At 40.1% G+C, this 26,710-nt stretch overlaps 1 protein-coding gene across 6 annotated transcripts in view; it reads right to left on the minus strand.

Moving 5' to 3' along the window:
* The window catches only part of ptprfa (protein tyrosine phosphatase receptor type Fa), a 344,773-nt gene that overhangs the window by 81,059 nt on the left and 237,004 nt on the right, over positions 1 to 26,710 (minus strand). For 4 of the 6 annotated variants that reach the window (XM_086224173.1, XM_086224170.1, XM_086224169.1 and 1 more), the window contains 5 exons: positions 24,363 to 24,944; positions 20,358 to 20,494; positions 18,798 to 18,942; positions 14,552 to 14,857; positions 3,771 to 3,964 (listed from right to left, as the gene is read on the minus strand). In XM_086224173.1, coding sequence (XP_086080299.1) covers positions 3,771 to 3,964; positions 14,552 to 14,857; positions 18,798 to 18,942; positions 20,358 to 20,494; positions 24,363 to 24,944 — 1,364 coding nt within the window. The remainder of the gene's footprint in view (positions 1 to 3,770; positions 3,965 to 14,551; positions 14,858 to 18,797; positions 18,943 to 20,357; positions 20,495 to 24,362; positions 24,945 to 26,710) is intronic. The other 2 variants (XM_086224174.1, XM_086224172.1) reach the window with 1 other exon arrangement.

The raw sequence follows: 26,710 nt of genomic DNA on the forward strand, positions 1-26,710 counted from the left end.
CTGCCTTTAGTTTTTGCTTTGGGGACATCCCACAGAAACTGCGGAACTGATGACAGACTCCTTTTGACTGATTCAGCCCCAGAAGCTCATCAGCCGAGTGGGAGGCTGCTGTCCATCGCTCTGAAAGGGACACATGGGCTGTCAACACTGCTGGACACAAGCAGCCTAGTTAAAACTAGCTCTGCTGGCACACACTTCTGAACCTACTTCTGAAAAGATTCTGCACAGCACCAGAGACTCAATCCATTTGTCCCAGGGACTGTCTGATGTCAATATAACAAGCATGGCACACAGTTTAACCCAGAAACTCTGTGCTTCACTTCAGTGTTAGCCTTCATTTATACCAAGCCACCCTTCTCTTCAGTCTGTCAGAGACAACAGACATCACAATCAGGCTGTGTTCAGACTCCCTACAGTTTGGGGAGAAAGAAAACAAACTCTGAGACCATTTGTACAAGGGTAGATGGAATTCATTTGCCACACCTAAAAGATTGAAGGCTCATTGGAGAGATATTGGTAGATAAATCTGAATGCTGTTTCTTTTTTTTTTTTGTTGCAAACACTTTATTTCTGTCAGTTTTTGTGTATTCTGTTAACCCTGCTGTATACTGTATAGAGGACAAAGGAAGAAAAAGAAAGCTGGTCCAAGTTGTCCAGATGTACCCAGGACAGCAAGTAGGGTGGGTCAGAGCATATGAGTGTGTGTTGTGCAGAGGAGTTTCTTTGTGAGGTCACTGCATAATCTTTGTGCTGGCTCTCATCACCGTCACTGACGCCAGGGGGAGAAACTAAACTTATCACAGATGAGGCTTGAAGACAGTTCCTTTAAGAAAATTAGAAAAAGAAAAAATTCCAGCAGAGGGAGAGAGATAGAGAGAGAGAGAGAGAAAGAGAGAGAGAGAATGCGAGTGCATTATGAAAGAGAAGCCGTAGATAAGTTAAAAGATGCGGGTCCCTTATCAGGCCTCCTGCCTTGCACAGATAAGACAGGAATGCTGTTTATGAAGGAAATCAGGTGAGACACTCCTGGAGAACAAAAGAAGCTTAAAGCAATGGACCTGAACACCTCCCAGAGTGTTTTTAAACATTCACCTTTCTGCTAGTAAGTTCACAAATGCTATCTCACTTCCTGCTAACCTGCAAGCTATGATATTGTGTCTCATTCTTGAATGTTCAAATTGTTCACATGCTTTGACTTGGTAATATTTTAAGTCCATCACTCTGCTTTTCTCAAAAGCTATCCAGCTTGTGCTCAACCTCCTCATCTATAGTTCTCGGTCAACGGACACCCATCTTGCTTGTCTGCAACTTCAGACAGCACTTCCCAAACGACCATGCCAAATGACTTGTCAACAACTGGGCACACAAAGCATCGAAATGTTGAATTTAAAACAGCACTGTAAACAGCTGTTGCAGATTCTCCTGATATAAATCTCCAATATTCATGAAAAAAGACAAAATTTTAATTTCATTTTTAGATACAATGAGGATTACATGTCAAAAGCAAATTGCTGGAATGATTTGAATTCTGTCCTTTTGTAAGCTACTGCAGACAATGAAAAATGAGGCATCTTTAATCAGCATCAGTTTGTCACTGATGAAGCAATCACTATTTGGAAAATAAATCACAGCCATCCTGATGGTAATTAAATAAAGTACAAAAAATGTACTCTTTTATAAAATCTGCCATTCCTCACAATATATCAGTCAAACTACAATACCCACAGTCCCTCAACATCCTTCCCAATTGCACTGTTTTCTCAATCTGCTTTGAGTTCTTCTCATGAACTTGTCTCCCTTTCAGTCAGATCAGGGCACAGGATCTTATCTGTCTGATTGGGAGGTCCCTAATTGAATCAGCCGACACTGAGACTAAACTATCACGCTTCCACACTTGAAATGGATATCAATTTTGTAGATGCTCGTGCCCGGCCTCATGGCTGTATAGCAGCTTTAATGTTTATTATTGTTGTAAAATATAAAGTTCCATATGTTGCTATATGTTACAATACTTTAAAGACCAATGAAGTCACATCCTATATATTTTCCAAAAAATGCATGAATCTATAAAAATAATGACACAGTGGGAAGGAAAAAAAATTCTGAAATAGATCTTAAAAGACTCTTGATCCTACTCCTGTTTGATGTTGCAGGTATTTCAGAAACACGCGATAGGCCCATTCACACTTGGATTCCCTCAAAAAAAAAGGACCATCAAAGCAGATCTCTGGTGATGGTGGTGAACTGTTGTCATAACATGTCAAGTCCCAAGCTTTCACACACACACGCGCACACACACACACACACACACACACACACACACACACACACACACACACACACACACACACACACACACACACACACACACACAAGTCTATGCTTATGCACTCCTAAGAAGGATTATCAAGGCTTTCTCTATTATTCCCATATTCACATGCATTTCCCACCACGATGGGCTGGATTAAAAATACAACAAAACCGAAATGGAATAACAAAGCATTGTATGTGTCACCAAATTTGGATTTAAGCATAAATGCATTATAATCAGGATCCAGAGGACCACATATTTATTTTTGATCGTTTGATCTTTTTTGTATTTCAGGGAAAGATAATATTTTTTTTGCATGTAAAACAATAGGATTATAAATCAAAGGAAGTCATGTCAAGAAGGAAAAGGAAGTCAAGAGATTCCTTCAATAATCATTAAAATTGGAATGTACCTTAAAACTTTGTTTGAAAGACCAACTTTATGATGCATCTTTTGGAATTCATACAAAGCTGATCCCAATGTTTTTTTCTGTCTTCAGATGGATGGATACCTGCCTCAAGACAATTAAATCAAGCTCATGAATTACATTTTTACATTTCTAAATGGCTTTATAACTGATAAAATAACAGTAGTAAAATAATTTGATGTCGTTGAGACCAGTAATTTACGATAATGTTATAATTTCTACTCTATTTTACTGTCAGAGTACCCGACTCAGTTGAATATTCAAGTTCTAAAACCACCAGTTGATATAGGTGTCATGTATACAGAGAGTTTTAACAGAGTAAGGTGGGGTGTGATGGCAAACACCTGTGAATAATAAAACAGCCTTATTTCCTGGTGTTTGCCAGCATGCTGTCACAGCAGGAGTCCAGCCATTCACTCGCTATGATAAATAAAGAGACTTCTTGATACCAACATTTCAGAGATGTAATGCAAAGCGACATGACATCCTTGAAAAACTGCAAGAGTACTGACAGGAACTTTCAACTTGAGTAAAAGAAACATCCAAAACATTTTGTTGAAGGCAGTTAGGTTATCAATGATTTTGTGTAGTAAGAGAAAAGCTTGTGAAATATGATGAATCTTTGTGTGTCTGTCCTGTTTAGGTACAGATAGTAGTGTTCCTGCTGCACTGCTGCCATCACAGCTGCTCAAAGAGGGTGGAAGTCTTTTCTCCAGACTTGGTGAGTTGGTGAGTTTCCACACATCACCCCAACCAACAACCACAACTGCACACTTGCTTCTGCTTCCAAACAAATGCCACCACTTATTAATATATTCTACAATTTTACAAAAAGTAATCATTTGTTGGATGAAATACAATTCTGATTTAATGAGCACTGATACTGAATGCTTATTTTTGATGAATTTAGTGTATGAAGGTGAACCCTTTTGTTTGTATTCTTGATATAGTTATTGCAGCTGCACTGTATGAAGACACAGTTTGGAGACAGCGGGCTGGAATGGGGGCTTAACTAAGACAGCATGATAGTACCTGGGCATCAGGGAGGGAAATATCCATGATGTGCGGCTGGCCATGGGGCTCCCCATTCTCCAGCCTGGAGTAGACAAGCTGGTAGCCTCTGATCTGGCCGTGCTGCTTCACAGACAGCGGAGCCTTCCAGGTCACCCTGAGTGTGGTTGAGTTGATGGCGTCAGCCTCCACTTTCCTGGGAGGAGCTCCAGGCACTGCAGCACAACACAAGATAACACAAGACGACACACAGCACAATTCTCACATAAGAGTCTTTGAACATAACTGAATGTATTGGTTTATAACTGTATTGACTTATGTTTGTCAGAAATCTCCATCACTCATACTGCCACAGTTCACTTAAGAGGAAGCAGAGATGAATAAAGAATAGAGTGCTTACAAGTTACTTAATAACTGATGTGGGTGCTTATTGAGGATCTGTTAATATTTAAGCAATACAGATGAATAGCTCTACATTATAGTTACATTTGACATTTTAAAACAACGGTAACATATTACTTTTTTGTTGTAACGAGTAACATGACACATTTTGCAATTCAAGTAAACATTCGCTGAAGCCCCGTTTCCATTGGCCAAAAACCTTGCTTGTTTTTTTTTCAGCTGCAATGGGAACCTCTTTAATTTGCATTTAGTCTAAGAGCAAGTGACCCTGCAGTAGATACAGGTATTTATTGGCTTGGTTGTGATCATGATTAATGGGAACGCTGAACCTGGCTGAATGTGGTAATATGCAGCCAGCAGCCCGACACTAATCTGTTGAGTGGTTGGAGTTCACCATCAACAATATACATGGAGGAATGAAAGATTGTTGCCCTCACCAGTGAGTTTTTGTCATCTTAGACACAAATTCAAACATGTTGCAACAGAAAAAATAAAAACAGCAAGGCAACTCTTCTTCTTCTATAATGGGAACAGGGTTAATTAAGTAATGGGTTTACGTTGTTCTGAAAAACCTATGCGCATGCAGGTGTATATTTGGCCAAACGTGCATTAATAAACACGTATGAAGCTGAATTTGTAAAGGATATGTACCTTCATCCAGCTTCTCACTGGCAGACACAATCAATTGTGATTGAACAGAAGCTCAACAAAGACCAAGCCAACACAGAGAAAGCGAAACCAACCAAATCGACTATGCTGCAATGGACAAGTTATTTTAAAAGTCCTGCTCAGCAACACTGGTGATATCTAAAGATTAGTCACACTAAAACTGCTTACATTTCTGTTGAAGTACAGTGCACCACGGCTAGTTGCTGAGTCTGTTGGCGTGGAAGCATTGAAAGGAACTGAAATTTCAAATACAGAATATGATCTGAAAGTAGTTCAACTGTCATTTGAGATGAATCAGTATAGACTGATGGGAACATATTGAAAAATATTTTGTGTTTCTAGTCAGCTCCAAGATATTACAGGTATTATTTAAATGCACTTTCAAATCCAAAGGTCAGCAAAAGTACATGAATGAGTAAGAGTTGTATCCCAGAAGGATTAGACATCATATTAAAGTGGTTTGAAGACCTGATGTGCAAGCATCGTGTTCTCTCACACACACCAACTATGTCTGATAAATGACATCAAAGGTTGAAACTTCACTTGACTTGATGAGATCGTCCCAGTTGCCCAGTAAAGTTACAAGGAAATGTGAAGGTTGCTGGCTATCTTTGCAAGTTATACACATCAAAGCTGGAGCCCCAAGAGGATGATGGGAGCCTGATTTAGAGCTAGCAGGGTGCGCTTTATGGAATATGAGTGTACAAGGATTCCTATGGAAAGCTTGGTCAGCTTCTTAAGTAGGTGCAAATGAATATAAATGTGACTTCAATAAAAATGAGGAGATGAGGCTGTGCAAATGTAATGTAGTTCAAGGCAGACAAGGAGAGGAAAGAAAGCATAAAGGTTCAAATTCCCTGCATTAAGAGATTAAGACATAGAGAAAAAGTGTTAAATGTTAAAGCAGCTCAAATATCACCCAGCACAGCAGGCAAAGAAAACCTCCATAACCTCTTGTCAGCACTATGCACTTCAGACTAATTAGAATCGTTTAACCTCATAGTAACAGGAAGCTTCCAGAATCAAGCTTCAAGCTTCAGAGGAAGAATATCAATAAAAACTCTGTGTCAACAGCCAAATCCAAATCCAAAGCTTGTGTTGTGTGGAAGGAGAACAAAGGAAACATGTAACGGACCACAGACTAATGTCCTCTTTCAAGTCAGTTGACTGGTTTGAAACCAGCTTTAGTAACGGAGAAATATTAGCAACTTGTGGATTTTCAGTGCTGCTGCACACTCTTTGGTGGTTGCTGCATTACACAAATGTACTTTCATCTTGAGTAAACCTTTAAATAGGATTTTTAATCTCTTTCCGCTAAGGCAAGAAAAGTTTGATAAAGCTTATAAAAGTAAAACTCTTGATTAAGGTTTAGTAATTGGTAGACAATTTATTTGAATGGATATTGGAACATTCGAGGAGGGGAGGGCAGAATATTGTTAGAAAAAGACTGCAGGTCTAGCTTACTTATCACCAGATGGTAGATGCAATGTGTACTGATGTAGATAGGGACTCCTGAAACCTAAGTGTGATTGATATCATTTTCACACATTAACTTCATTGCCAGATTGAGCATAATGTAGACACACGTTAAAAAATCACACTGAAACAAGCCATTTGTCACATTAACTAGATTTAACTTTTCTAGAGAAGCATGACGTTGTAGCGTATATTTCAGAGGGATTTGTGTGAGTGGAAGATGTCAAAGGTTTGATTCACAGTAGTTCACTCACAGTCCATTCTATCAAGCTGCCCAGTCATTGAAAATAAAGACAGAGGTTAGCATGTTTTCTCCATCTGGCAATTAAACACCACTGCTTTCAGTACTGAAACACATTGTACAAAAACTGTACATAAAATAAATGTGCACGGGGAACATGAACACATTAAACATGGATTGTGAGGTGGATATTTGGTGGATGTGTGCCATTAATTTACATTATGTTGGTGAGCTACTACTCACTTTATCTATTCTCTATATCCAGTCATTTTCTTTCATGCCGGCATTTTGTTACAGATTTTGTTTTTGTGTCACAATATACAAATTTAATGCAAAAAAATGTCTTTAAATACACCCATTATAGTAAGCCAGTGCCAGTAACAATCTGGTTAACACCCCAAAATAGAAGGGGGTGGTATTCCTCCTTCATTATAGGCTCCTCACTCACTCCACTCATATTGCATTTAAGTGTAATTAATTTGCCAAAACAGATGAAAAGCAAAATACAAATTTAAAGATGAATTTGAATGATAACATAATTATGACTGTTTTTGCTTTTCAAAATTTCTAAGGCTGTAGTAGACATGTAGTTTGTATGATGTCACAAAAACTGACAGTATTAGCATCCTGGATGTGGACTTACATGGAATGACTTATGTGTGATGACTAATGCAGACTGTGCCCATGCCAGTTTTAACTTGTTGGGTTGGCCTTACTGGCAGTGTGAAGCTGGATCATGTGTCTGTGGCTGTTAGGGATTCTCTGCAGCTGCTGTCCAATTTGGCTACAGCCACTAATTGTTCCTTTTCATCTTTCTCACGATGTCCAGCACATGCCTCTTCCTTCGTCAGATTTGACAAATCTGAAGTCTGAATGATCTCACTATGTGGCTGTGATATATTTGCACTGGCTTTCATCTTTAAATACTGCCCACTCCAAAGCTGTGGGGAAACACTAAGCATACGCACAGTACAGTGAGCGGCACCCACTGAAAGTCAGGGTTTGAGTTAATGACTATCTGCCTCTATGTGTTGGCCCTGCGATGGACTGGCAACCTGTCCAGGGTGAACTCATAGCCGCTGGGATAGGCTCCAGCCCCCCCGCAACCCTGAACAGGAATAAGCAGAAGACGATGGATGGATGGATGGATGGATGGATGGATGGATGGATGGATGGATGAACATTCATATTTTAACAAAGGATTGCCATACAGTGTTGGTGGCATCTCCTTGACCGTTCAGCTAGGGGCAACTCAGGAGGTACTATTTTTATTCACAAAGGCAAAACCAGCAAGAATGGACACATTCTATTGAATTTTTACAATTACCTTTTAGTGGCAGAATGATCCCATATGGAAAAGACATTGTAGGATTTTACGAAATAACTGTATCACATATATGAAACTTGTAAGTAATTTGCATGACAGTTAAAGCAAATACAAGATCCATACAAAAGTTTGTTATATGAAAGATATACAATTTGCATACTTACAAGTACTATATATGACAGTTGTTCCACATACAATTTTCTTAGTAGATATCTGCTCTATCCTACATATATTATTTGGAATTACAGGTTTTGCAAGAAACACATAAAAAACCATCGGAGGTCCTATGTAAAATGGCCCATAGATATGGTCTCTGTCAGATTCTTGATCATTTCAAAGGCCTGTGTGTATGGTGTTAAGGTACTTACATAGTCAAAACCTGGTGTGTGTGTGTGTATATATTTATACAAACATATATACGCACACGCACACACATATATATGCTTATATATATTTATATATAAACACACGCACATATATACATACATACATATATCTCTACTAACTGTTTGCTCATGAGGGGTTTACATACGACTAAATGTGGAGTTCCAGATACTGGTAAGTATACTGCCATCCATGACCGTGAGGGCGAATAATATGATTACGCCTACAAAACCAAGCAAACAACTAGAGACGTGTTCTCGCGGTTTCTTGGAGATCTCGCGAGACTACATCTTTGAACCCAGCCCAAGGCAATGGTCGTTCCAAGCCGTCTACCGCGCTGCTCTGTGAATTAAGTGGTAAGTGGAACAACAGGGGCGAAGACCCTATTATGTTTGCTCGACACACTCGCCACTTCAAAAGTTAATTTGACCCCCTAAACATGCTGGAAAACTCACCAAATGTGGTACACACATCGGGTGCAGTATGAAATTTGATAATTAAAAAAAACAAAACAACGCTCTACTCAATAGCGCCACCTACATACACAAAAAAACATGCCACAGCCTGTAGGAATGTCCTACAGACACGGGACCAGCACCGTTTTATTCGGCTCATCAAGACGGAAAAATCCTACACAGACACCCCTGATGTAACTCTAACAGGACGTCCACAATTTGGACACGAATGTCCAATTTTGGACAATTTTGAGCCCCGAACAAACGCTATCTCCTCCTAGGGTGTTCATGGTATCACTTCCAAAACTTCATGACTCTCCAAACTCTGCTGATTAAGAGTTGTTAAAAGTTTTTATATAGCGTAAACGGTTTGGGTTTTACAAGACCTCAAAGTGGGGGAGACACTTTTTACACTTTTCACCTTACAATGGAAACCAATGGGGCACCTGTCTGCTCTCATGGTACATACTCTCAAACACTTGCTTATCACATGTAAACTAAAAGTCCCACAGCCTCAAAATACACACCACTGTATTCCTGACAAAAATCCCTACAAAAATATGGTATTATGTGTCACTCTTGACCAACGTATGCCGACTTATTCAGCTTTTCCACACTACAATTCTGGTGCTCCTCCTCTGCTCTCACTCTAGCACAGATCAAAGACAGAGCAGTGGGGAGGGGTTCTTAAAGGGCCAGCTCTCAGCTCTGCTCTCACTCTAGCACAGATCAAAGACAGAGCAGTGGGGGAGGGGTTCTTAAAGGGCCAGCTCTCAGCTCTGCTCTCACTCTAGCACAGATCAAAGACAGAGCAGTGGGGGAGGGGTTCTTAAAGGGCCAGCTCTCCGCTCTGCTCTCTCTCTAGCACAGATCAAAGACAGAGCAGTGGGGGAGGGGTTCTTAAAGGGCCAGCTCTCAGCTCTGCTCTCACTCTAGCACAGATCAAAGACAGAGCAGTGGGGGAGGGGTTCTTAAAGGGCCAGCTCTCAGCTCTGCTCTCCACTCTAGCACAGATCAAAGACAGAGCAGTGGGGGAGGGGTTCTTAAAGGGCCAGCTCTCAGCTCTGCTCTCACTCTAGCACAGATCAAAGACAGAGCAGTGGGGGAGGGGTTCTTAAAGGGCCAGCTCTCAGCTCTGCTCTCACTCTAGCACAGATCAGAGACAGAGCAGTGGGGGAGGGGTTCTTAAAGGGCCAGCTCTCAGCTCTGCTCTCACTCTAGCACAGATCAAAGACAGAGCAGTGGGGGAGGGGTTCTTAAAGGGCCAGCTCTCCGCTCTGCTCTCTCTCTAGCACAGATCAAAGACAGAGCAGTGGGGGAGGGGTTCTTAAAGGGCCAGCTCTCAGCTCTGCTCTCACTCTAGCACAGATCAAAGACAGAGCAGTGGGGGAGGGGTTCTTAAAGGGCCAGCTCTCAGCTCTGCTCTCACTCTAGCACAGATCAAAGACAGAGCAGCGGGGGAGGGGTTCTTAAAGGGCCAGCTCTCAGCTCTGCTCTCACTCTAGCACAGATCAAAGACAGAGCAGTGGGGGAGGGGTTCTTAAAGGGCCAGCTCTCAGCTCTGCTCTCCACTCTAGCACAGATCAAAGACAGAGCAGTGGGGGAGGGGTTCTTAAAGGGCCAGCTCTCAGCTCTGCTCTCCACTCTAGCACAGATCAAAGACAGAGCAGTGGGGGAGGGGTTCTTAAAGGGCCAGCTCTCAGCTCTGCTCTCACTCTAGCACAGATCAAAGACAGAGCAGTGGGGGAGGGATTCTTAAAGGGCCAGCTCTCAGCTCTGCTCTCACTCTAGCACAGATCAAAGACAGAGCAGTGGGGGAGGGGTTCTTAAAGGGCCAGCTCTCAGCTCTGCTCTCACTCTCTGATCAGACTCAGGCTTCTATCTCCTAAACTACAAGGCCCAGGGATTTGTCAATTACATCTTTGGATTCGGGCTGGCGTTTGGCACCCGATCGCGGCCGCGCGGAGGGTCAGCCCCCCCCCCCCCCCCCGAACACCCATGAGGCAGCTCAGCCAGACGGTCCCGAGCCGGTTTTCACATACACACCCATTCAAAACCTGTACTAGACTGTTCTTGCTGTTAATGAGCGCGTGCAATATGTGCATTATGTGCACAATCTAATTTCACCCCCTGAACATGCATGAAATTCACCACACTTTTCCGCAAAACCTTTAAGTCAATTTTTATACGGAAATTATTGTTCATAGGCTAATAAGAATCCTATACAAATAGTATAGTGTAATATAAGTAATGTATATTTTTTGCATCAAAGTTGTATAATTATTTTAGACGATTTGGATATTTTACATTTGAGGACATATAGTATTCTTATAGAAAACATCTATGCAATGGAAAATTTCATATAATTTAATTACAATTATTATACAAAACATACATATATAATGGATACAATTTTAGTTCTGTGACATACTAAAAATATGTAGGTAATTACTAAATAACATATGGACAATATAAGGAAAGCATATCTTTCAATTAAGTTTTTTATATGTAACATATATAAAGTTTCATAAAACGTATTTAATTTTTATAAGTATGTTGTATGAAAATGCAAAAGTGGCCACTTTCATGAGTAAATCATGAGTAAATCATATAAGCCTTACACATATAAAATATAAATATTTAACATGCAGGCAATGAATAATTTTATAAGGTTTTTGTATTTCTTTTCCGTATGGGTTGTCAGTACTTGATTTACTGTTTTGTTTCGTTTGTGTTGACTTTTGACTTATGAAGCTGCCCAGGAGTGTACATGCAAATCCATGTACATGAATAACAACAAAAGATCAATACTGTTCAAACCCACTCCTTTTCAATTTTCAGGAAAAACATCACTAATGCCCTTGACTTAAAATTTCAGGTCACACATGTAAGCACATGTAAGCAAGCAAACAAGATACTTAAAACGTTTTGTTCTGTCACACAAAATATGCTGATAAATAAAACATTCCTGAAATGCTATCAAGTTGCTAAACAAGACTACAGAGTTTGAGGACATTAAACCTTTTGAAAGAAGAACTGGCAGGCATCCATGATGTAGTTCATTCATTGCATAACAATTGCTTTTTACTTCTAACAATTTTATTTATGCTTTGAATATAATTAAAACCTTGTTCATTTGTGGATAGTAATAAACCTTTCAGAGCCAAGAGTCATGGTTCTGCAATAAGCCAAGGGGATTTCGGTTGAGGGATCCCATAGCGACGTGAACTTCCAGGCTATCTGATGCACATTTTTGGAAGAGGCAGATTCAAATAACATACCAGTGAGAGTTAATTAAAGGTGCCAAAATTGAAAGAGTTGTAACAGTAACCAACAGAAAATGACTTGTGTCCTGTGTTTATAGACCAACTATGAATCTTAATCATCCCAAAGTTAACATCAGTGAGTGAGCCAGCAGCCTTACAAGCTATGCCTTATCTAATGTAGGAAACAAGGAGCGAGATGAGGATGTATAGTCATACTCTGGCAGCAGGCTGACACTGATGCTTGCTGGAAGGAAAATTCCTGGATAGAGCACAGAGGAAGCGACAACACTGTGCGTACAGAATGGACAGTTGCTGTAGAAATCCAGTCAGCAAACATAGCCCAAAGTCAAATGGGGTGTGGAGAGATGGAAAGAGATGAAAAGAGCATGAGATTAAAATTCAAAGGGTGTGCAGAGGTACGGTGGGAGAGAGAATGGAGATGGTGGAGGAAGGACAGCAGGTGGTGAGGGTTAGCGCTTTGGAAACAGTGCTCTGAACACTAATCACATCAGTCTCTAAAATCCCAAAGTAACACTACAGAGAAAACACACAGATTGCAACCTATAGTAAATCAATCCAAAATTTGGGCGGTAGCGTTGCTTTCAAGTCATTATAAAACTCTTAGATATATCATGCATTCGTCTCTAGCTTGCTGCCCATCGCATACAAAGTTGACTCAGAAACAATAAGATCACGAAGGGATCAAATTAAACCAGACATTGGTTGGACTAAGGGAATGAAAGGAAGGAGTCCAGAAGATATAAAAGGCAGAGCTAAAGTTCATTAAGCAGCAGTGAAAGAAGCCTCAACGTGTCAGGATGAGTAGAGGATCCGCTGTGCTACTGTACTTTCTAACCCTCCCTGACATCATCCAAAATGTATCCTGTATGTCACCTACTGGCTCCAGGAAAGAACCAATTTCATCTTTTTATTGGTTATGATGTGGACAATTTTTCCCTCACAGAAAAAGGCGAATCTCTGTGTAAGGATTTGGTAATGGATTCTGTCTTGTACACGAGATGTGATCATTCAGCTGTGCTGCATTTACTCTCAGCAGTGACGGGGATAAAGGTTTGCGATGAATGGCAGAGCCTCCCTCTGGACTGAATCATAGCAGCCATTTAGCCAGGAACAAGAGAGAGAGTGTGAGCATGTCATGTCCCTTCTTAGACAATTCTCCAGACACTTTTGCCTAAAAGGGCGGGAGACTACAGGCTAAAGCTATGTCATTATGTTGGGAGAAAGATGGACAGACCAGTAGAAAGAAGCAGTGGTGGTGGAGTCTCGCAAAACCAAACCTGAAAATAGCGTGACTGAAGCTGATGCTTTGACCTCTAATAACATCTTCCCTTGATACCATACAAAGAGATTGTCCATTAGAATGACAACACAAAGCAGAGAGATGATGTGTGATTCAAGTATGGGTCAAATTACAAATACGTTTTCAATAAAACATAATTTGAGTCCCTTATGTGTCAAATTTAATGTGATTTATACAACGTATTACTTGTCACAATGTTGATTTTTAACAAAACCCCAGACAACAGTCAGATGCTGTTTACATGTGTTCATTTCCCACTCCTACATTATCTGCACCTGTGGTCTGGCTGTGTGTAGGCAAATACGCACATAAACTGAATGTGCTACATTCTCAAACACCTCTCTTACCCATCACGGTTTGCTTTGCTACCAAAATTTCGCAGCACTACAAATTGCCATACTGAATCTGGTACTGGAAATGAATGGAGGCCCAGAGAGGTCAGAACTTACTCAGATTCAATTAAACTGTTTCTAAGTCATAAACATGAGAGAGAGAAAAAAAACACTCCAAAATTCTGCGCTGGACCATTGCAGCCAGTGGTGGAAAGAAGACCAACATATTCTACTCAAGTATTTACTTTAAGTACATTTTTTTTATACGGGGCCTTCTTGCCTCCTAGAAAGCAGGTAATGACAGTAATGATTACAGCAGGTGATATGACCATACCAAAAGTGCATTTTGCTTTTCAAGCCTTGAGTCCACAAAGTTCCACCTGCATAACTTCTTGTCATGTGACTCCAGAGGTGACAAAGAGCAAGATGCATACTGGTTTTGCTGTTATTGGTGGTCGATCAGAATTTGCTTCAAGCTCAATATACAGTACATAGTTCATTTTGACTACAGGAGTTACAAAAAAGTAATGCGAGAAAAACATCTTTGAGAGCTCAAGCCATCTAACTGTGAGTACTTGAAGGACAAAATATGCTTTTTTATGTGAATTATCACTTCAAACCAAACCTCTCTTCACCAGCATTAAAGCAAAGTAACTCAAACTAAATCCTAGCCATTTATAAACTGCTTGCCTTAACCACCACCTCCACAACTCCAGTGGAAGTTAAACAACAGTGAGCTCCCAGCATTAATGGTGCCTTAGTCGTGTATACATAGTAGTTGTCTGCCTTGGTATCAACAGCAAAGGAAATATATTTCACTCATATCTGGTATCAAACATTTTGTAATTTTTTGTGAGACTCCACTGCAGGAAAAAGTTATGAGCATTGGGAGTGTTGGAGGGTTACTATTTCCAGGCTGCTCAACATACCATCTTCCTGGGTTCTGATAGAGACTGCAGCGCTCTCTGGGCCAGGCCCGACTTCAGTATGAGCCTTCACCCACACCAAATACTCAGTCCACTTCTCCAGGTCCTTTAGCACGTAGCTGGTGACGTTTGCACCAATTCCTGACACCTGGTGGTGCTCCATGTTCTCCTCTGTGAGGGCTTGGTAGGCTAGGGTGTAGTGCACAATCTCCCCATGCTGGCTGTCAGACGGTGGCGCCACCCAACTCACCTCAATGCTGGTGGAGCTCAGGCTGAGCAAGCGTATGTCCTGGGGAGGGGCTGAGGGGGCTGATGGGAGGGGAGGAGGGAGGGCAATGGTCAAGCATAATGAATAATGGTAGACACCCTCTGGACTGCTGAGTGATCATATACTTCCAAAAACACATTCAGCCTGATCATATTCTCATGAAACATGAGTTAGAATCAAATATATTACTTTTAATGATGTTTTGTTGTTGTTTTTGTGTTCTCTTTGAAGTTATCCACAGTCCAGAGGGGAAACAAAAAGGGTGACAGTTCATACTGCAGCAACATGTTTGTGAAACAATGGCGACATCTCAGTTGTGGTGGAAAGTTTCACGGACTGAAAAGTGAAAGACATAAAACCACAAATGATTTATGTGATACAGATGAGCATGGAGCTGCAGGAAGAGAGGGAGGGATGACTCAGGGGACTCTTATCATGCTTTGTGATCATGATTTTACATCCTCAACAGAGCACCAGTGGACCATTGATTTTATATGATGTGGACTCAGCAATGCAGCTGTTTGAACAGTGTCGGAGGTTGCGTGCGTAGAGGTGCTCATGATGAGTTGAAAGAGATGGCCATAATTCCACTACACATACAAGAACTTTTCATGCAGAGGTGCAATAGATCAAAGAGGGAGATTTTGACGTGTGGGAGATGCACTGCAGTCCATTAAAGTCTAAAAACAACGGCGTTATGATAGAAAAAGTCTGACGTTGTGGTAGTTGAAAAGTTAAAAGAATCAAGATTCTGACAGAGAAAAATGTAATGAGCAAATGAGTTAGAAGAAATGTCATGCATAGAAACAGGTGCTAACCTGTTTCCATGCATGGATTTGCATGAGTTGAAGAAGAGGGCTGAAGAGGACAGACTCTCTCGGACACACAACTACAACGTCAAAGCCTGACAAAAACCACAGTAATAACTTATAGGCCTGAAAAGTAAGAACTGAAAAGAGTTAAGATACATTATATAAAAAACAGAAAATGTTTTGTTATTATAAATTCTTACTCAATACCTGTGTTACGTCTATGTGAGTCCAGAATGCAAAAAGAGCCAGCCACATATTCTAAGCTTGAAGCTTATGGTGAGCAACTACTTACAACAGAAAATTATTCAACTGTTTACAATCTCTCAAATGGATCTCCCGGTATAATGCATGTCTTCTTTATCTAGCCGTATGCTCAGTAATCCACAGAGACTTTGATTTAAGGGAAAAGCAAGCAAACTACAACAGTTGGGGTTCAACAGTAAAGACAACAAATGTGGATTGTGACTGGCTGGCAAATTCAGTTGAACCAACTCATTCATGCTCATCCATGAGTGCGGGTTTTTTTTAAATTTGATTTTTGAACTTTGCAGCTCAAATCAAAGTATATGTGGATCACTGAGCTACGAGTGCTTTCAACAATCTGAATAATTATAAATGTATAATTCTAGGTTATTTTTCCTTTAGTCTGTATATATAACACAGTAGCACAATGTTATGTTCTCCCCTCATGAGGACTGTATATTTCACTTTTTAAACAAAAAAGTTTTCTGGGAGAGGTTTTCGGTTGTAAACTTATCGACACTTCCGCTATTGGAAAACATTGCGCCCTGTTATAAGCACAGCGCAAGCTGGCACTCAGTCGGGTGTAAGCATCATTGTGTTTCAAGCAAGTGTAAATGATGTTTTCACAGTACCACGTCCCTTTAACTAGCAAATGAACTTGGGCTCCGCCTGTGCCAATTAAGTATGTTAATGTGGTGTGATCTGGCACAACCACGGCACGTTGCTATTTCGAGACACCAGTAGATGTTTGTGTGATAGACCAAGAAGAGGCTGGTCAATGGCATAATGTGTACAGTGCTAAAGGGCAAATCAGTCAACGAGTACAGTAGATGCACAGCATTGCAATGTGGTTCTACTGCTGCCCAAAACAGATGCTGCCACTTCCTCCCAGGCCTGCTTCTCATTTGATGGCTGCTGCTCCTGTATCTAAATGTAGAACGTGCTCATGCACCTTCACCTGGTGTAAAAGGAGAGAATGCTTCTCCCTAGTTAAAATGTGTCCACCACTGAAATAGCAATATGCTTAGTCCTGGCAACACCTGAGCTTCACAAGGAATGACACAAGGCACTCTTCATTGGTTTGATTAATTTCACGGCCAGAACACTCCACATAATACTTAGTCTAATTACGTAATTAGTCCAATGACAGCCTCTTTACGACATGTGCTATGGTTTGCCCTCTGATTACACACCATCAAAATTCCAAAATGAGACTGAACATGCCCCCGAACATGCTGTGCACAAATAGCGCCATCTGCCAACCACCTGCTACCCAAGATCCCTCAAATAGGGCCCATTGTCTTATATTACTATTCAACCATCTACCATTTGTAATATTAAAATAAAATATATATAAATATGCCTTATGTTAGCTTGTGTTGTCCTCAACCATGGACCATGGCTGATTAAACATTGAGTGTGGAGGGGGCTTACTCAAAGCCCCACTAACTACCATGTTAAACTGAGCCCCCTTCTGCATTTTATAAGATACATTCTGCTTTCTACACCTTTTTTTTTCTTATCTCAGTTGTTTGCAACTTTCACATTCCCATAGCATTTTCTGCAAGAACTGTCATATGATTAGTGTTGTACATTTTAACCCCATGCATAATCTTTAAATGAATTAAATATTAAAAAGAGATGCATCTTGCTTGTGTAAGCATGAAAATACTGTAGATACATTTGATCAAATGCATTATCTCACTTTAGAGGAACAGAAAATTAAGTTGTGTGTGTGTGTGTCGCTCAAAATTTGTATAATTGTACTACGTCATCAAATAACAAATGTTGTTCTGTCATCAGGGGGCAGCATGGCTTGGAGGTAAAGTGGCTGTTAGCAACCGAGGGGTCGCTGGTTCGATCCTCACTTCAACCAGTGACCATTTCAAAGTATCCTTGAGCAACATACTGAACCCCTAAGATGGCCCTGCGACAGACTGGTGACTTATCCAGGGTGAACCCCACCTCTCACCCAGTGTCAGCTGGGATAGGCTCCACCCGTGCCACTGCGACCCTTCATGGATAAGCAGTATAGAAAATGGATGGATGTTCCGTCATCAGTCACAAATGTCAGCGTCAAGTAACAATTCTTTATTGCTTCAAAACTACCTTTACCCAAATATATTCTTAATTTTTTTTCAAAATGTTTTATGTCCAGGGGTTGCAGGACCTCATCTGAGAGCCTCCTCTAAATTGTGATGGTCACATCACATGTTTTATTACATCAGTGCCGATTGGAGCCAGACCCAATCAATTTTCATGTCTACTGCAGGTCATAAAACTCAGGATTGATTGCTGATTTAACCCATTCCCACAGATGTAAACCCTGGTGTTATCCAATTTTATTATGCGGTGGAAAAGGGGCTTTTGAAACAGACCTATTCATATTTGGTTGAATTTCAATAAACTGAGTGAAAACATGAATGATCAGTAATTATTAAAAGGCATGTCGGTTAGAATTATTCAAATTTGGAAAAACATATAAGTTACTGTAGACTAGTTCACTTAGGACACGTTGGTTTTCTATTTACAAACAAAGACAGTGTAATCCATGATGCTAAACAGGTTTCTTCATGAATAAAAAATTCAAAAAAATAAAGTATGTTTTCATCCAAAAGAAAAGCAAAAAAATTGAGAAAGTAGAGCCAAAAGCTAGAGGGTTAGAAATAATCCAAATGTAATAAAGGAAAAGAATATAGATAGGGTTTATCCCAGTGTCTCAGTTTTGAAATAGCATCATCAAAAACACAGTGAACAAATAGAATGAAACAATTATACATGCTCAATTAAGGGATTTTTTTTTTTTTGCAATCCTGCTGGCTGGAAAGCAGCATGATTTGTTTGAAATATATCAACATTGTTATGAAACACACTGCAAGTTAAGCTTATCCTGGTCTTAAAGTGTAAAGAAGCATGTAAAACTTACTTGACTGGACGGTCTTGCCCTCGATAGGCTGAGTAAAGACTCCTAAACCCATCTCAGAGCGAGCGGCCAAGGAGAACATGTAGAGAGTGTCTGGCTTCAGACCATTGACTGCATATGATCCTGATGGCTCAAAAGTGACACGGTGCTGCAGAGAAATGAACAAAGTGATTGGGAACACTGTTTTCATAGATATTTATTGTGTTTTGCAGAAAATTAGTAATTTGGGGTTCATCAGGCTTTACACACACACACACACACACACACACACACACACACACACACACACACACACACACAGGTGTGAAAAAAGTTTTTGCCCCATAAACCTAATAACTGGTTGGGCCAGCCTTACCAGCAACAACTGCAATCAAGTGTTTGTGCTAACTTGCAATGAGTCTTTTACAGCGGAATTTTGGCTCGCTCATCTTTGGAGAATTGTTGTAATTCAGCCACATTGGAGGGTTTTCGAGCATGAACTGCCTTTTTAAGGTCATGCCACAGCATCTCAATAGGATTCAGGTCAGGAATTTGACTAGGCCACTGCAATGTCTCCATTTTGTTTTCCTTCAGCCATTCAGTCTTTCAGGTCCTGAAGCAGCAAAACAGCCCCAGACCATCACACTACCACCACTAAATTTTACTGTTGGTATGATGTTCTTTTTCTGAAATGTGGTGTTAATTTTACACCAGATGTATTGGGACACAGACCTTCCAAAATAATTTAACTTCTGTCTCGTCAGTCCACGGAGTATTTTTCCAAAAGTCTTGGGGATCATCAAGATGTTTTGTGGCAAAAATGAGACAAGCCTTCATGTACTTTTCGCTCAGCAGTTGTTTTCATCTTGGAACTCTGCCATACAGGTCATTTTTGCCCAGTCTCTTTCTTATGGTGGAATCATGAATGCTGACCTTAACTGAGGCATGTAGTTCTTTGGATGTTGTTGTAGGGTCTTTTGGGACCTCTTGGACGAGTCATCACTGTGCTCTTGGGGTAATTTTGGTTGGCTGACCACTCCTGGGAAGGTTCGCCACTGATCCATGTTTTCGCCATTTTTTAGATTATGGCTCTTATTGTGGTTTGCTGGAGTCCCAGAGCTTTAGAAATGGCTTTACAGCTTGTCCAGACTGATAGAGCTCAATTACTTTCTTTCTCATTTTTTCTTGAGTTTCTTTGGATCTCGGCATGATGTCAAGCTTTTGAGGATCTTTTGGTCTACTTCACTTTGTCAGGCAGGTCCCATTTAAGTGATTTCTTGATTGAGAACAGGTGTGGCAGTAATCATACATACATACAATACATACATATCAGAGATACATACTAAGTAAATTAAGATAGGGATCACTGAGATCAAACTATTATCAACTGCTAGTTTCACATGACATCATGACCTCAAACCTCATTTCCAAACAGGCAATATTTTGATAAATGGAGGTTTTGTTTCAGGGGTCCATAGGAACATGTAAAAGTCATAGGACCTATTCTGACATAAATGACACAAGAAATAAATCATAAATGATATCTGCAGGGATACTGCAGTTGCTGACACTAGAAAGTTTTACCTTTTCTCCAGGATTGGTGGCCTCCCAGTAGAGCAGTTCAAAGCTGATGATGGGGTCCTGGACAGGCCAAAGCCATGACAGCATGATCCGCGAATCCAGCTCCGCTTCAGCCTCAAAGCCAGTTGGCTGTGATGGAACTAGAGGAAGCAGGGGACATGGAAGCATGGAGGGTCAAATACGCTGGAGAGAAAGGTTAAGAAAGAGAAAGAAAGGTATTTCTTTTGCTCTATTTGGAGCAAAAGAGTCTGTCTCTGTGGTTGACCCCTCTTTGTTTCTCTTTCAGCCACCCAGTTGCAGTATACGCTAACTGCTCCAAGAGTCTATTAGTTTCTTCTTGCTCAAATCTTTTCCTTGCAAGTGCTTGCTCATGTTTGGTCTCTTGAGAATATGATAGCAACGTCTAGGCCTGCATATAAGAAAATACCCTGACATCATTTGGTGCTATATAAATGCTACAGAATTGAACTGAACCGTAATATGCTGTGAGGTAATGTCTGTAAAGTACAAGTCAAATGTACTAACAGATTTACTGATGAGTGGTAAAGTGGTGCAGTGGTTAGCACTGTAGCCTCACAAGAAAATAATATTGAATGGGTTAAAAGCCCAAGCTGAACTCATCATTGCTGAGAACAAGCTGGATTTAGGGCAGGATGGTGCACCACAGAACAGATTCATCTGTTGTAGTTCACTACTTAGGAGATGGCTTGACTTTGGACAATTGTTTCACTGATAACAGAGATGTGTCAATAATACGTTGGGTAGAACGACTTCTTTCATTAAAGTCAAAATGATTTATGTTAGCCTGGAAGGGTACAGGACTCTATCCCACAAATATAAACATATAAGCCCAGCTGAATTTGGGTTTATCTTCGGTAGCATTGCTGGTAGGTTACCCTGTTTTTTCTTCCCCAGCCAAACCAGTAAGCAAGAACATTGATAAACAGGCATTCCTTTGAAATGCGTGAGCGCTTATTATTACATCCCACTTTGCACATACAATAAATGTTTTATCCAGGTGAGTTATTAAAAAAAACATTTTTAGTTTTAGAAGGTTATCATAAAATTTAATAATATGTCCCTTGAATAATACATTATTCTGTCAATAGGAAATGCATTCTGCATTTTTAAACATTTCTTTGGGAAATATTCTAAGGAGATATACTGTTTCCATGTTGGAAGGTAAAGGGTAAGGTAGGTAACGTAAAAGACCACTTTCAAGGGAGCGTTTCATCTAGAATTCGAACACCATGGCAAGAAAGCTTCCTGCATTTGTAAGGTCTCTCACAGGCAAACATAACACTGCAGGCAGGACTGCTAGAGGGTGAGCACCTACGAGCGCCCTGTTGACTTTAAAGGAATCATTATAATTGCAATTCTCAAGAGATCATGATTATTAAACACTATTAATCTTTTACCAAAGACACATGATTACAATGAATAATAAATAATACGGTATATTCATATTCCCTTCTGACGTTGACACCATCTTTTTGTTCCTGTTTTGTTCCTTTTGTTCCTTGAGAGAGTATCATGGAACGTGGCACAATGATTGTTTTGTGTGTGTTGGAAGCTAAAAAAAATACTGTGACTGCTACAACGACTATTGTTACTGCTACGACTTTTACTACTACTACGACTGCTACTACTACTACTACTGATAATGTTATCATTATCATTACCATTACCATTATTATTATTATTATTATTATTATTATCATTATCATTATTATTATTATTATTATCATTATCATTATCATTATCATTATCATTATTATTATTATTATTATTATTATCATTTCATTGTAATGATTATCACCAGACCTTGGGTTCAGTTCACAGATCTCAGCACTGGAGAGGAAATATATGAAATATTTGGCTCTAACAAAAGGAGCACTACGTCCTGAAGAGCTGGAGTTCCAAGGAAAATTGCTGGCAGGAAACAGCATGCTCGTATGCATATCTGTGAGAGTTGGTGCTGTTATAAAGGCTTTTATCTTTACTGGCCCATAGCACTGAGAAAATATATTCTCAGTCTTCCAAGCTGGATTGATGCAATGAAGAACCACACTGACTGTACTGGCTTTCAGGCAGCTGTTTTCAATGAAAAATTTATGCCATTATTAGCCTGCCCAGCAACACTTTTTCAACAGTACCAGATAGCTCCCTAATTTATACAAAACTAACTCTTACTTTTTGGAGGATGCAATTACTGTTGCTCCTGTTTCTCTTGTGCATTGATCAGTGTACATTTGTACACATCAATTTTGTACAAGAGTTCTTGCACCTGTATTCTGCCTTTCGGAAGAAATATTGCAGGTGTGTCTCATGAGACACAAACCCTAAAAGAATTTCTATTTAGTATGTGTATGTATATATATATATATATATATATATATATATATATATATATATATATATATATATATATATATATATATATATTGCAAATAGAACAAGTCTGAAGATATTAACTACATGGGAAGAAGAGTGGAGGATTAATAAGAAACATATTTATAGTTATTCACTAATATGTCAACTCACTCAGCTGGCCGAAAAGAAGCCATGAATTCAGCATTGATAACATTGTGAAAGGGATTTACAGGGCTTTTACTTTACTTCAGTAAAGGATCTGCTGATGTGGCAATGCTCCTGTTGAATACCACAAAAATATTCTGGCCAAGTGGCACCCTGCAGAGGCACAGATCTACAAGGTAATGTGATTATGATGTACCTTGGCCTGAGGGGGGGGAGGGGGGGGGGGGGGGAATCATTGTGTTTGACTTTTGTCCAATGTGTTTTTATTTAATTGTTTCTTTATCAACTAAAAATAATATTATAATATGATAGATCAATAGTTTATAGGTTTACTACGAGGGAAAAGGCATACAGCCCATGTAAGTCAAGTCATTGAGGAAATCCTTTTATTTTGAGCGATGCCTCAGCATAAGTCCTATTTTCCTGAACTTTGGGCAGAACAATAAATTTCTCAATATCATTGGCCATTGTGAATACTTACTGAAGCTGATTAGTGAGGGAGAGAGGGAAAAGTAGAGAAAAAGAAGAATGTATAGTGCCTTTAAATGATGATGGAGATAACGACTAGGACAACATTTTCACAATTTTTATATGAATTTCAATTTTACAGTATGATTACAATCATAACAATTGCATTGAAGAACTGAATCTGAATGGAATAATTTGTAACAATGTATTAGTTTGATCGTTTTCTAAATTGCAGAGATATTAGTGGGCAGCCTTGGAACATTAATGGTTAAGAGAGGAATTGTATCAGTCATTCTGCTGAAGAGCAGTCTTAACAGTCTCAGGCACCATTTGCGTTGCAGCTGCAGGGTGAATTCCAACAGAGAATGGTAGTTAGACATATTTAGTGGGTGAACAGAAGTGTGGGAGCTGCATGTGGCTGTGGAGCAGAGCTGGCTGAACAGAATAAACCTGAGAAAATAGCTTGACTGTTCATTTTGCACAAAAAAATAAACTGTGGTCTCCTGCAAGTAAAATAGTTTGAATGGTATGTACATACATTTTGCTGATTCCCATGACATAAATTGAGTTGCAAATTATTCCGAAGATGTCCAGAGAATTCCAGCCAATTTTCTATTTTTAATTTCAGTTTGTTTGCTGCAGTGGTCAACATCTCCTGTCCAAGTCAATGAAACTACCGATGAATAAATGTAGATTTACTTGTCATTACCATTTCTTCTATCTTCTAACTTTAAGATTTTAATTTTGTCCATAAATATAGGCATTTTACTTTAAGACTAAACAAATACTACACAAATAGTCTGGTTTGCCTGTAACGTTAACTTTCACAGAATAACGTAGGCCTTGTCATTTACATGTCATACTTATCTTAATGATGATGATGGCAACTTCATTTTGGTTTTTTCAGCATCACTGTTGTGTACTGTGTGTTTCAGTTGGCTGCAGGTGATGTTAAAATGGAGCTTTAGCAGCTTGACAGAGTGACTGTGTGTATGGACTCACCTCCTTGTTGGGTCTTGATCTGTAGAACATCAGATGGAGGACCATCACCCACTGAGGTGAAGCCCAGCACCCTCAGGCTGTAGGTGATGTCTGTTGTCAGGCCTGAGATGGTGGTCAGCTGACTGTCATCTGTGTTGTGTTTTTGCCAAGCATTGAGTGGAGCATCGTGTTTGGAACTGTAGTAGACCCGGTAACCTTGGATTTGTCCATTGGCTTCCTCTGGGGGCTCCCACTGGACCAGCATTGTGCTGGAGCTCAGCATGCGTGCCTGAACGTGAAGGGGAGGTGATGAGGGTGCCTGCTCACTTGTTCGGGTGTCCACAATCGTACTGGATGGCCCCCGACCAACGTTATTGACAGCCATGACACGAAACTCATATTCGGAGAAGGGGCTGAGGCCTCCAATGCTGTAGCGGGTGGTTGCTACTCCGTCCACCTCCTGGAAGCCATTGTCAGACAGTTTGGCACGATACTGGATCACATAGTAGGACACTGGCTCAGGGTTGCCAGAGTCCCAGGTCAGGGTGACACTGGTAGCTGTAGTTTCTGTCACAATGAGGGAGTTGGGAGGCTTTGGCAAGGCTGTTTGAGAGAGACAGTCAAGAGAGTCAAATAAACAAGTTACTCTCAAGTCTTTCTGTTTTCATCTCTCCTTCATGAGGTGATGTCTAGCAGGAGGAAAAGCCACTGCAGTGTCGAGTATATGAAACTGTTACACGCTATCAGTCAATTAGTTAATTATCATTCAGGAGCTTAGCTCTGTTCTTTCCTCATCATCACTTTCCCATCAGGCTACGCATTTGTATTGTGTTACTGTTTCCCAGTGACATAAATCTCTCTTCAGTCCTCTTTATCAGAGTTGGAGATCTAAAAGTGCATATATTTTTACTACAGCCACACAAACATTACAGCTCAACTCCATTATTATTGAGAGATATAACAAATCTATTTGTCCATTTCCTACAAAGCCTAGCAGGTGTCATGAAGAACAAAGACTGAAACCCCCTCTGTTACTCTGTCCTGCATTGAATAAAACTTCTTCATTTTAATGTGATCAACAATGAGTCTTCATGAAATGATCTTATGTGTGTAAATATCAATTGCCCAAGCTTGGCTTCAGTGTTACAAACAGTACATGGTAGATCTCGGTAGTAAGAGTTACAAATAGCCCACTAGCTGTGCTTTCCTGTCTGTAAGACTAAATTGATAGCTAAAAAACAGAACATTCCATAAATGAGACATACTGTCAGAATTAAATGCAACATTGCTCTGCAATTTCATCATAACTGTATGATAAAAATTACTCTTATTGTGTATGCTTTTTAAAAAATTAATTCTGTCTGAATTTCTTTATCATGTGAAAATATAGGCTATAGTAGAGTATTTAGTAGTTCCAGAATGAGTTGTGCCGTGAAGGAGCATCCAGTCAGGTCGGTACTGTTAAACTTAAATATGCTTTTAAGAATGCATTCTCTGCATTCTCTCTTGTCAGAGAATTTCCAGGTCTTTATTACGGCAGTTTTTTCCCTCACATCAGCTAATTAAATGATTCACATGCTTCATCTTGCATTACAATTTAAGGGTAGTAGGTAGCCTGGGAATTCTGCAGACCTCTGACTGGAGGGTTGGATCTGAGTAGCAACACCCAACACTGGAAATCTGAGTGGGGTTACAGCTACTTTGTTGTATTTTACAAACACCCTCTGGCTTGGTGCAGGGCACAGGGTAACATAAGGATTGTACACCATGTCCTTGAATGCCAACTTAAATTTGTTCTGATTCAGAGGATGAATGAAGTTGTCAAAGGATACTGTCAACGTTCCACCTGATTTAGGTGTGATAACATACAAAACCTTATAAAACCTGAGAGTGGAGGGGGCCAAAACTTCTGCTGTCAACTTCCGATTCCATTCCTGAAGTGTCACACAGAGCCACTTGATTCATTCAATTACCTAACTTTAGTTAAGCACACTTATGTACAGAGGAAGTTGTAAATAAATCAAAACAAAAGGAAAAAGAATAACTAGCCTCCATAACAAGCTATTTCCAGAATCCCATCAAAATGTATTGCATCACAGCATGAAAATGAAAGCTATTTTCTGGAGGTTTTCACTAAATCCTGCATGTAAAGTGAAAGCTTGGACTGTACAAAACCGTCATGGCCAGGACTTTAAGCAGCTGCAGTGCAAATGGCTATACTGGAGTAAGATACAGAGCAGTGAGGTGTGTATAAATGTTCCCTGGCTTCAGTATGGGATGAGCCAATGCAACCAGAGGCTTTTAGTTGCAACCCTGTGCCACCCCAGTTTTGACATCTGCTTTATTACAGTGCAGTGCATCCAGTGTTC

This window comes from Aulostomus chinensis, chromosome 14 (assembly GCF_037954235.1).
Source record: "Aulostomus chinensis isolate RoL2024-O1b breed Wild chromosome 14, RoL_Achi_v1.0, whole genome shotgun sequence".
NCBI classification, from domain to species: domain Eukaryota; kingdom Metazoa; phylum Chordata; class Actinopteri; order Syngnathiformes; family Aulostomidae; genus Aulostomus; species Aulostomus chinensis.